The following is a 12,653-nucleotide window of genomic DNA, read 5'->3' as shown; positions in this document are numbered from 1 at the left end:
AAGCTACAATGCTGTTTTCTCCATGCGGGAACTCCAACATGCCCTTTCTTCTTCTCGCTCCTCCGCCCCAGGATCGGATGGTATCCATGTCCAAATGTTGATGCATTTATCAACCCATAGTCTGCGTTACCTCCTTCGCCTTTATAATCGAATTTGGACTGACAGTACTTTTCCCAGACGATGGCGGGAAGCTATCGTCGTTCCCATTCCGAAACCTGGAAAGGACAAACATCTCCCCTCTAGCTATCGCCCCATTTCTCTTACGAGTAGTGTCTGTAAGATTTTGGAGCGTATGGTGAATTACCGTTTAGCTTGGTGGCTGGAATCACGCGATCTTTTAACACCTGCCCAATGCGGATTCCGAAAGCATCGCTCTGCAGTTGACCATCTTGTTGCTCTCTCCACTTATATCATGAACAATTTTCTCCGGAAACGCCAAACGGTAGCAATATTTTTTGATCTGGAGAGAGCATATGATACCTGTTGGAGGACAGGCATCCTCCGCACACTGTTCTCTTGGGGCTTTCGAGGCCGGCTGCCCCTTTTTCTTTGCGAATTTATGGCAGAGCGAACATTTAGGGTGCGGGTGAACACTACTCTCTCCCGTACTTTCTCTCAAGAAAACGGGGTACCCCAGGGCTCCGTGCTGAGTGTTGTCCTGTTTGCCATCGCTATAAATCCAATTATGGATTGTCTCCTTCCTGACGTCTCGGGCTCCCTCTTTGTGGACGATTTTGCGATCTACTACAGCTCTCAACGGACCAGCCTTCTTGAACGACGTCTTCAAGGATGTCTCGATCGCCTCCACTCTTGGAGCCTCGAAACCGGCTTCCGTTTTTCTCCCAGTAAGACCGTTTGTATTAATTTTTGGCGACGTAAGGAGTTTCTTCCGCCCTCCTTACATCTAGGTTCTGTCAACCTTCCGTTTTCAGACGTCACTAAATTCTTGGGTCTTATGTTTGACAGAAAACTGTGCTGGTCCTCCCACGTTTCCTATCTTTCGGCTCGCTGTCTGCGAACGCTCAACACCCTCCGTGTCCTGAATGGTACCTCCTGGGGAGCGGACCGAGTGGTCCTTCTCCGCCTCTATCGCGCCTTAGTGCGCTCGAAATTGGACTATGGAAGCATAGTCTACTCCTCTGCTCGGCCGTCTATTCTTCGGCGTCTCGACTCTATCCACCACCATGGATTACGTTTAGCGTCTGGAGCTTTTTACACTAGCCCTGTGGAAAGCCTTTATGCTGAGACTGCTGAACCTCCGCTGTCCAATCGGCGAGCGGTCCTTCTGAGCCGTTATGCTAGCCATCTGTCTTCCATGCCTGCTAATCCAGCCCATGACCCTTTTTTCGACGCCTCCTTTGATGTAGGGTATGCAGGCCGCTCCTCCTCCCTACTACCCCCGGGAGTCCGCTTCCGTCAACTGCTCCATTCTCTTTCCTTCCGCTTTCCTAAAACCTTCTTGACAACTTGGGGTACAGCACCGCCCTGGCTCCGTCCCCGGATCTGTCTGCTCCGTGATCTTTGTCAATTTCCCAAGGATGGTACACCTTCACTTGTTTATCGTCGGGCATTTGCTGCTCTATGTGCACAAATGACGGACGCCACCTTTATTTACACCGACGGCTCGAAAACATCGTTGGGTGTAGGGAGTACCTATATTGTTGGCGACGCCCCAAATCACTTTCGGCTTCCCGACCAGTGTTCGGTTTATACTGCGGAGCTTTTCGCTGTTCTCCAGGCTGTCCACTACATCCGCCGCCATCAGCGGATACAGTACGTAATCTGCTCAGATTCTCTCAGCTCTCTCCTCAGTCTCAAAGCTCTTTACCCTGTGCACCCTCTGGTCCACCGGATTCAGGACTGTCTGCACTTGCTCCACCTGGGGGGCGTCTCGGTGGCGTTCCTCTGGCTCCCGGGACACGCTGGTATCTGTGGGAATGAGGCGGCTGATATAGCAGCCAAGGCTGCAGTTTCTCTTCCTCGGCCAGCTATTCAGTCGCTTCCCTTCACCGATCTACGGAGCGGTTTATGTCGCAAAGTTGCTCATTTATGGCATGCACATTGGTCAACACTTCCCCGCAATAAATTGCGGGAAGTGAAAGCCCTTCCTTGCGCTTGGACCTCTTCCTCCCGAACGCGTCGTCGGGAGGAGGTAATTTTAGCTAGACTCCGGATAGGGCACTGTCTTTTTAGCCATCGACATCTTTTAAGCGGCGATCCTCCCCCACTCTGTCCCCACTGCTCTCAGCTGTGGACGGTACGACACCTTTTAATTGAATGCCCCTATTTTAATCGGTTACGCGCCCGTCTACAGCTATCGCCTGATCTATCGTCGATTTTAGCCGATGACACGCGCTCAGCCGACCGCGTTCTCCAGTTTATTAGTGACAGTGAAATGACGTCAGTTATTTGAAGTTTTTTGTGGGGATAACAAACCCCTTTCTGTAGTGGATTTTTAAGCCTTCCTTCTGCTTTTAGTTTCTCCAATCTTATGACTTTGTTCCCATTGCTGCTTGTTTTCTATTTCGGTTTTTTACTGTTTCCTAAGTTACGGGCTGGGCGCTAATGACCATAGCAGTTTTGCGCCCTAAAACCAAACCAAACCAAAAATCTCTCTCTCTCTCTCTCTCTCTCTCCCCCCCCCTCCCCCTCCCCCTCCCCCTCCCCCACTCCCTCTCTCTCCCACTCCCCCTCTCCCACTCCCTCTCTCTCTCCCCCTCCCCCTCTCGCTCTCCCCCTCCCTCCCTCCTTCCCCATCCCTCTGCCTCTCGTAAATGAGTTTGGAGAATGCCTGTAAAGTTGTAGATTAGCTTATGGAAACTTGTTCCTGATTGCACTAGCAATTATATCTTGTTAAAGTCCTGTTTCATGCGAGTAATCTACTACCATTGCAGGACAAGGAAAGTGCAAAGTAGCTCATGTATTGATCAAGATGAAAACGAAAGCCAAAGTTTAGTAGCTGTTACCATTGAAATCATGAAGTAGTTTTTGTGATTAATTGTTAGAGAAGTTATAGATTTGATTGGTGTCCATGATACTGAATGGAGACACATGCAGTTCTCTATTAAAGTGCAAGTCACCTGTCCATGGTGTCCAATAGTCAGCATGAACTGTATGGCAGGACTGCTGCAGTAGCAGTGTAGCTGCAGCAGCAGCAGCAGCAGCAGATGACTGCACTAGTTAATAAAAGTTTATGCTACAACGTGTCATTTACTTTTATAGAAGACAAAAACTGGTCAAAATGGTCTTGAAATTTTATTATCTATAAAAACCACTGACTGTGTGAAATGTAACTAGTTTGTGCAGGCCTATCTCCTTTCGGCAATCCCCCCCCAGCAGTAAGTACAAAACTATTTCACAGTCACTAATTCTGAGTGAAGTGCATCTACTTCAACAGACTGCTCATGACTGAAGTTAAGAACACTATTCTAGTGCATGCCAGTGCATCCAACACATTGACAGCAGGCACAGTGCCAGTGCTCGTTGATGTAATGCATTTACTTCTGAACTGAGGAAAATGTTGATGCAATTCCAGTTGAAGAAACTTATCAGAGTTTTGGCTACATTTAATCTGTGATAGTTGATACTGAAAATGCAGCAGACATAAAGTAGCTAGCACTGACATGATGCAATATGATATTCTCGAATCAGTACCAGAATATCCTGATAATTATAATCAGTAATTGTATGATATTTCATAACAAAATGAAGATATTAAATTAATATTTGAAAAAATTGATTTTTTTTACCAAGCCATTTCCTCAAAATTAACTGAGAAAAGCTACAGTATTTTTTAATCACATGAGATTAGACACAGTGATTTTTTTTATTTATCTTTTGGAACATAACTGTAAAATTAATTCCAGAAAGTTATATAGCTTTTCTTCATTTACGTACTGATAGTTTTACAGCAATGAAATTATGCAACTCATTTTTTCATGTACTGTTATCAGCAGCAGGCTGCAGCAACTCTATAGAAATTGCATGTTTATGCTTCCTCTGTGAACTTTGAAACATACTGAGATGATAGTATGTTGTTGCCACATCATAGCAACTGTACCTTGAGTTTATTGTTGTACTAGTTCTTAAGTTTATGTATGAAATTGTTGCAGCTTTATGTAAATAAGAGGTGGTCCTCTGCGTAACTATATATCCAAAGAGATATTTTTGCTAGTGCAGATGAACTGTCAGACTGATATAGAACAACAACTTCCAATAAGTGAAGTGTATGAACCTTGAAGTCATCCAAAAGGCAAGGGAAGTTGTTGTTTCTGTTGTTCTTTTCCCCCTTCCCAAGACAGTAAGGCAGATTGCAATTAACATTACCACAAATGTGGGAACAATTGAGATAGAACACTGTTATAGCAACGAAATACAAACAAGTCTGTTCAGCAGTGGTGAATAAGTTTCTTCAGCCTTCAGAATTGCAAAATTTCCCACATCAAAGCTTCTAAGTACCCAAAAAAACTGAATGGCTGTCAGTAAATCAATGTGTAGTTGCAAGCTTAAAATCATTCCTTCCAGAAGACATTATTCTCGGAATTCATACAAAATTGTTCTTTTACAGCATGCAGTTTCAGAACATCATTATCTTTCTCATTTAGACATAAATGTTAATATTTGTAAGAAGATTACTATTTGAATACGTCCTACCATAAATCTTAAAATTAAAAAAGATGACATGTTGAGCTGCTGGCAGGCATAACGAAAAGACACTTATACATTAGCGTTTGGCCAAAGCCTTGAACAGAAAAGCAATCATGGACAGATTCATTTACACAAGCAAGCACACCTCACACACACATGATTGCTATCTCTAGTAGCCTGGACTCCAGTGCATGCAGTTTGCTTGTTACAAAAATCAAACAATGGAAAATCCAGGATGGGATGCAACAATGTAATGAAAAAGAAAGTTACTACTCATCATGTAGCAGAGATGCTGAGTCAGAGATAGCACAACAAAAAGACTGTCACAAACAAGCTTTTGGCCAACAGTGCCTTTGTCAAAAAAGGATCTCTCTCTCTCTCTCTCTCTCTCTCTCTCTCTCTCTCTCTCTCTCACACACACACACACACACGTGGCTACAGTCTCCGGCAGCTGTGTGAATTAATGTGTGTGTGTGTGTGTGTGTGTGTGTGTGTGTGTGTGTGTGTGTGTTTCCTTTTCTGAAGAAGGCTTTGGCCAAAAGCTAATGTGTAAGTATGTCTTTGTTGTGCCTGTCTGCAACTCAACATGTCATCTCTGCGGTGAATAGCAATCTATCTTTTTCTTACATTGCTAATCTTAAGATTAATTAGCTTAGCCTGTGTACTTGTCGTTAACACTGTTTTGCCCACCTACCTGTAAAAAATTTATTTGTTTTTTATTTTTATTTATTTATTAATCAAGTTCTGTAGGACCATGGTGAGTCAGAAGTGCTCAGTCATGGAACGAGTCCATACATAGTTTGCCAAATGCAAATTAGAAGATTTATAAACAAAAGAATTAGTAAAACATGAAAAAAAATTGAAAGAGAGTAATGAGTAAATAATTTGTTACAGAGAAAAGTTCTGAACTAATGTTAGGGAGGAATGTGACACAAGAAAATCTTTCAGTGTCAGTTTAAATACTTGCAATTTATGACTCAACTTTTTCAGTTCCATTGGAAGCGTGTTGAAAATGAAACTTGCTGAATAGTGCACAACCTTCTGTACAATGTTTAAGAAAGTTTTATCCAAGTGCATACCATTTCTCCATCCAGTGTCTACTGAATGAATGTTGCTGTTCTTTCAGAATGAGTCAGTATCATCAACAACAAATCCCATGATGGAATATATGTTCAGGCACGACACAGAATTGTAGGACACTTGAACAGTAGCCTACTTGAAGTTCATGAATTGACATCACAACTCAGCCCATCTGCCCTTTCGTTCTTGGTAACTCCATAGAGTTACTCCAAAATATTACACCATACAGGCACAAGAGTAAAAATAAGCAAAGTAAACAAGCCTTCGAGTTTCTTATAGTGAATATATCAGCATTCAGATTATGCACAATATCTCCAATTAGATGCTTCCACTAAAGCTTTCCACCTACCCTCAGTCCTAAGAATTTAAAATAGCCATCTTGGCTGACTTTTTGACCACCTTGGGCCACTAAAATTTTACTTTTGCAAGTGTTCCATGTCAGAAACTGTATGCCTTGCATTTTAGTGTTAATCTGTTCTCTAAAAGCCGTTTGCTAATGTTACCAACTACCCTTCACCACAGTGCCTTCAACAGTACACAGAAAGAGGAACCACCTCATTCCTATGGAGTTTTGATTATCCTTGTAGTCTTGCTAACTGTTGACACACTGTGAATAGTCACCTAACAGTGAACTCAGGCTCCAGGCAAATTATGAGTTATTGAAGTAGTAAATAAAAATATGTAGTACATAATAAATACATATACCTCCAGTGTAGTTAATAATAATTACGTAGTCGCCTTTCCACATTGATCATATGTTTTTAATTCTTGACTGTGAAAAATATAAAGAAAATTATTTGATTTTCATGAGTGTACTAACCATTTGGTTTCTGGAATACAATAAGTATTTTATTAAGCAATCATTTACAATAAAATTGTCAGGGAAGAGTCTGCAGCACACCATATTGGCATTCTGGCATGTCTCTTTTTGTTTAACCGGGTACCTATTATGCATGAGGATTTTTTGTTTTCACATCTTCACTTTTATGTTTTGTTTGTTTTTCAGTGGATGGAATAATGTATGTGGTAGATTCAGGTTACTGCAAGCTGAAAGTCTACAATCCCCGTATTGGTATGGATGCTCTACAAATATATCCTATTAGCCAGGCCAATGCCAATCAGCGATCAGGCCGGGCGGGAAGAACAGGCCCAGGCCAATGCTTCAGGTAACTTACTACCAGACATTCATACGCAATTATGATTGTGTATGCGGGTCATTCTAAAAGTAAAATCTCCAATTTGTTTTTTTGTGTTGACTTGGCTGCTGATTGTGTTACAACTGATGGTGAACCTTTCTGCTAATATTGTATTAGTGTTTTTGTCATAATACTAGTAGTAGCTGTAGTGTTTCAGAATTTCATCTGTTGTACAAACCCATAAAAAAATGCAAGTAGATCACAGAATTCCTCACAGAAACACAACTCGAGACATAGTTATTCACAAACATTTCTCAATGATGTATCGAGAAGATACAGAAGATGTGAGTACTTTAAGGAAATGGATGTATGTAAAAAGCAATGTTCCTGGTATTGCCTATCAGATATTACAGTGAAAAGCATCTTTACATCCTGCTGAATGTCAGATTTAATGCTTTACATAAGACATTTTTGTCCCAAAGTTTGTTTGTTCTTGATCTCAACGGAACGAGGTGGCACAGTGGTTAGCACACTGGTTCCTTTGAAAGAGCATTTCCGACTTCCTTCCCCATCTTTCCCTGACCTGATGGGACTGATGACCTTGCTGTTTAGTGCCCTCCACCAAATCAACCAACTAACCAGTTTTTGATGACTTAACCACCTGCAGTTCAATGATGTCCATAAAAAATGGTGTCATTCTTTTCAGTAATGCAGAACCACCTGGAGAACCCATTCCAGGGCACCACGAAGTTATGCTAACTAACCTAAAAGATGAAATTTTGAGACTGAGGAGAGAAGAGTTTTTCTCCCGCAGCACAATTCTGCTGGGCTACAGATCAGACTCACTGCCATGAAGTGTACGGCAAAATTTTGATGGACTGTTCTACCACATCCACTATATAGACCAGCTTAATGTTATCTTTTGTCTTGTAGGGAAGTGGACAATACCCGCAAAGTCAGAATTGCATGTCAGAGATTAAGTGGAAAAGCTACTGTCAAAAGCTGTCTCATTACTTCGATTCTGTTATGTTGATTCCATCTCAAGTCCTTTTTGTGAGAAAGGAGGGTGGAGGAAACAACCTTCATGATAACTGTGGCAGTTTCCATTGTTAAAATTAATGATGATTCTCATTTTGTAGTAAGTGTCAGTCATTTTTTTAAAGTTGTCAACATTAAATTGGATGGACTTTTATTGATCTTGAGAATTAAACGTCACATAATAATTTTCACTTCACTATGTACTGTAATTTGCAACTGCCTTGGTCTTATGATACAATCAATTCCGGAGGTAAAATAGTCCCCCATTTGGATCTCTGGGCAAGGACTAGTCAGGAGTACGTCATCATCAGGAGAAAGAAAACTGGCATTCTGCAGATCAGAGTGTGGAATGTCAGATCCCAGGTAGGTTAGAAAATTTAAAAAGGGAAACAGACAGCTTAAAGTTAGACATAGTGGAAATTAGTGAGGTTCAGTAGTAGGAGGAACAAGACTTCTGGTCAGGTGAGTACAGGGTTATAAATACAAAATCAAATAGTGGTAATGCAGGAGTTGATGTAATAATGAATAAAAAAAATTGGAACACGGATAAGCTACTATGAACAGCATAATGAACGTATTATTGTCGCCAAGATAGACACGAAGCCCACGCCTATCACAGTAGTGCAAGTTTATATGCCGACTAGCTCCGCAGATGATGAAGAGATTGATGAAATGTATTATGTGATAAAAGAAGTGATTTAGATAGTTAAGGAAGAAAAAAATTAAATAGTCATGTGGGACTGGAATTCGATAGAAGGAAAAGTAGTAGGGTAAAGAATGAAAGAGGAACCCCCTAGTAGAATTCTGCACAGAGCATAACCTAATCATAACTAACACTTGGTTTAAGATTTATCAAAGAAGGTTGTATACATGGAAGAGGTCTGGAGGCACTGGGTTTCAGATAGATTATATAATGGTAAGATAGATTTAGGAACCAGACTTTAAATTGTAAGACATTTCCAGGGGCAGATGTGAACTCTGGACACAGTTTATTGGTTATGAACTGTAGATTAAACCTGAAGAAATTGCAAAAAGATAGTAATTTAAGGAGATGGGATCTGGATAAACTGAAAGAACCAGAGGTTGTAGAGAGTTTCAGAGAGAGCATTAGGGAACAATTGACAAGAACAGGGGAAGAAGAATAGGTAGCCTTGAGAGATGAAATAGTGAAGGCACCAGAAGATCAAGTACGGAAAAAGGCGAGAGCTAGTAAAAATCCTTGGGTAACAGACGAGATATTGAACATAATTGATGAAAGGAGAGAATATAAAAATGAAGCAGGCAAAAAGGATACAAACATCTCAAAAATGAGATTGACAGAAGTGCAAAATGGCTAAGCAGGAATGGCTAGAAGACAAACGCGATATGTAATGGCATATATCACTATGGGTAAGATAGATATTGCGTACAGGAAAATTGAAGAGAACTGTGGAGAAAAGAGTACCACCTGTATGAATATCAAGAGCTCAGATGGAAAACCAGTCCTAAGCAAAGAAGGGTAAACAGAAAAGTGGAAGGTGTATATAGAGGGTCTATACAAGGGCAGTGTGCTTGAGGGCAATATTACGGAAATAGAAGAGGATGTAGATGAAGGTGAGATGTAAGATATGATATTGCATGAAGAATTTTACAGAGCACTGAAAGACCTGTGTCGAAATAAGGCTCCAGTAGTAGACACCATTCCATTAGAACTACTGATAGCCTCAGGAGAGCCAGCCATGACAAAACTCTACCATCTGGTGAGCAGGATGTGCGAGACAGGTAAAGTACCCTCAGAATTTAAGAAGAATATAAAAATTCTAATCCCAAAGAAATCAGATGTTGACAGGTGTGAAAATTACCAAACTGTCAGTTTAATAAATCACGGCTACAAAATACTAACATGAATTCTTTACATACAAATGGAAAAACTGGTAGAATCTGCCCTTGTGGAAGATCAGTTTGGATTCTATAGAAATGTTGGAGCACGTGAGGCAATACTGACCCTATGACTTATCTTAGAAGATAGATTAAGGAAAGGCAAACCTACATTTCTAGCATTTGTTGGCTTAGAGATAGCTTTTGACAATGTTGACTGGAATACTCTCTTTCAAATTCTGAAGGGAGCAAAAGGCTATTTACAATTTGTATAGAAACCAGATGGCAGTTATAAGAGTCGAGGGGCATGAAAGGGAAGCAGTGATTGGGAAGGGAGTGAGACAGCGTTGTAGCCTATCCCCGATGTTATTCAATCTGTATATTGAGCAAGCAGTAAAGGAAACAAAAGAAAAATTTGAAGTAGGAATTAAAATCCATGGAGAAGAAATAAAAAACTTTGAGGTTTACCGATGACATTGTAATTCTGTCAGATACAGCAAAGGACCTGGAAGAATAATTGAACGGAATGGACAGTGTCTTGATAGGAGGATATAAGATGAACATCAACAAAAGCAAAATGAGGATAATGGAATGTAGTTGAATGAAATTAGGTAATGCCAAGGGAATTAGATTAGGGAAAGGGACACTTACAGTAGTAGATGAGTTTTGCTGTTTGAGGAGCAAAATAACTGATGGTGGTCAAAGTAGAGAGGATATAAAATGTAGACTGGCTATGGCAAGGAAAGAATTTCTGAAGAAGAGAAATTTGTTAACGTCAAGTATAGATTTAAGTATCAGGAAAAACTTTCTTAAGGTATTTGTGTGGAAGTGAAACATGGATGCTAAATGGTTCAGACAAGAAGAGAGTAGAAACTTCTGAAATGTGGTGCTACAGAAGAATGCTGAAGATTAGATGGGTAGATCACGTAACTAATGAGGAGGTACTGAATAGAATTGGGGAAAAGAGGTATTTCTGGCACAATTTGACTAGAAGAAGAGATCTTTAGGTAGGACACGTTCTGAGGCATCAAGGGATCACCAATTTAGTACTGGAGGGAAGCGTGGAGGGTAAAAATTGTAGAGGGAGACCAAGAGATGAATACACTACGCAGATTCAGAAGGATGTAGTTTGCAGTTGTTACTCATATAGGAAGAAGCTTACACAGGATAGAGTAGCATGGAGAGCTGCATCCAACCACCACAACAACAACAAATACAACAAAAACAACAATCAATGTTCATAAATGAAGTTGTTCAGGTTAAAGAGATTGTTCTTTACTTGACCAAACAATTTGCCAAATAGCTAACTGGTTTGCTCCTGTGCACTGTTATTTTTTTAGTTGTTCTTGGTCTTGTACTGACCTGTTTGAAATATTTCGTAGCTTATTCTGTGAGAACCAAAAATCTCATGTAGATTTATATGTCGAGGAAGAATACTAGACAGTATAATCATTTTCAGAGAGATATTGATATTTTGTTTCATTTGGCAGGCACCCAGTAGTTATTAAAGAATAGTTGTACCAGTCAGTACAGTGAATAATTGATAAGCCATGGCTTGCAAGCATGCCCCATTAATTTCAATGGTATACTTAAAATTATTTTTATGACATTGAAACAGCAGTACACACAGAGAAATAATTCATTTACATATGATATAACAGTATGTCATTTCATCAAATCATATTACAGACTTGTATAGTGACCTGTATATTGTCAATTATATTTATATGGATAAGTATGCTATCTTCACTGTAACTTAAGGAGCCTCTTAATTTATGTTTATTAGCAAATATCACCCTCATCAAGGAAAGCTATCCTTAGCTTCACCTTCTACTGCCGTATATCTCTGCCGGCCAGGGTGGCCAAGTGGTTCTAGGCGCTACAGTCTGGAACCGCGCGACCGCTACGGTCACAGGTTCGAATCCTGCTTAGGGCATGGGTGGGTGTGATGTCCTTAGGTTAGTTAGGTTTAAGTAGTTCTAATTTCTAGGGGACTGATGACCTCAGAAGTTATGTCCCATAGTGCTCAGAGCCATTTTTTTCTTTTTTGACGTGTTGTATCTAAAATTAAGGGCAGAATGGCAACTATTAAATACACATCAGTCTTGAACAGGCCATGGAAAAAATGTCACTACTGGTAGTCCTTTGTTAACATGCCTAGCACTGTAGAACAGTCCAAAATCTGGAAAATTCTGCCACTCACCATATCTACAGAATAACTTGTCCATCCTTATGCAAAATCTACCCCAACCTCTTGCCATATGCACTATATCCCTGTAAAATACGCAGGTTCTACATCTCTCCTGTGCATCCATTCACCACATCCTCTTCCAGTCCTGTAACAGATATGTTCCACTCCATTAGGCACAAAACCACATGTGTAAGCAGTCACTCTGGGATGATAATGGCATTGAAACGGAGGATGACACGCATAAAGCTGAAATACTAAACACCTTCTTCCAAAGCTGTTTCACAGAGGAAGACCGCACTGCAGTTCCTTCTTTAATAAATCCTCACACAAACGAAAAAATGGCTGACATCGAAATAAGTGTCCAAGGAATTGAAAAGCAACTGAAATCACTCAACAGAGGAAAGTCCACTGGACCTGACGGGATACCAATTTGATTCTACACAGTATGAGAAAGAACTTGCCCCCTTCTAACAGCCGTGTACCGCAAGTCTCTAGAGGAACGGAAGGTCCCAAATGGTTGGAAAAGAGCACAGGTAGTCCCAGTTTTCAAGAAGGGTCGTCGCGCAGATGCGATATGCGATATGTTGTAGAATTTTAGAACATGTTTTCTGCTCGCATATCATGTCATTTCTGGAAACCCAGAATCTACTCTGTGGGAATCAACATGGATTCCAGAAACAGAGATCGTGTGAGACCCAACTCGC

General features: G+C 40.7%; 1 protein-coding gene across 1 annotated transcript in view; it reads left to right on the top strand.

Annotated features, from left to right (window-relative positions):
* The window catches only part of LOC126251448 (pre-mRNA-splicing factor ATP-dependent RNA helicase PRP16), a 197,771-nt gene that overhangs the window by 126,216 nt on the left and 58,902 nt on the right, over positions 1-12,653 (top strand). Inside the window, exon 14 of the mRNA XM_049951876.1 lies at positions 6,734-6,893. Coding sequence (XP_049807833.1) covers positions 6,734-6,893 — 160 coding nt within the window. The remainder of the gene's footprint in view (positions 1-6,733; positions 6,894-12,653) is intronic.

Source organism: Schistocerca nitens, chromosome 4 (assembly GCF_023898315.1).
Source record: "Schistocerca nitens isolate TAMUIC-IGC-003100 chromosome 4, iqSchNite1.1, whole genome shotgun sequence".
Classification (NCBI taxonomy): Eukaryota; Metazoa; Arthropoda; class Insecta; order Orthoptera; family Acrididae; genus Schistocerca; species Schistocerca nitens.
Note: the sequence above shows the minus strand (reverse complement) of the source record. Positions and strands in the feature narration are given on the sequence as shown.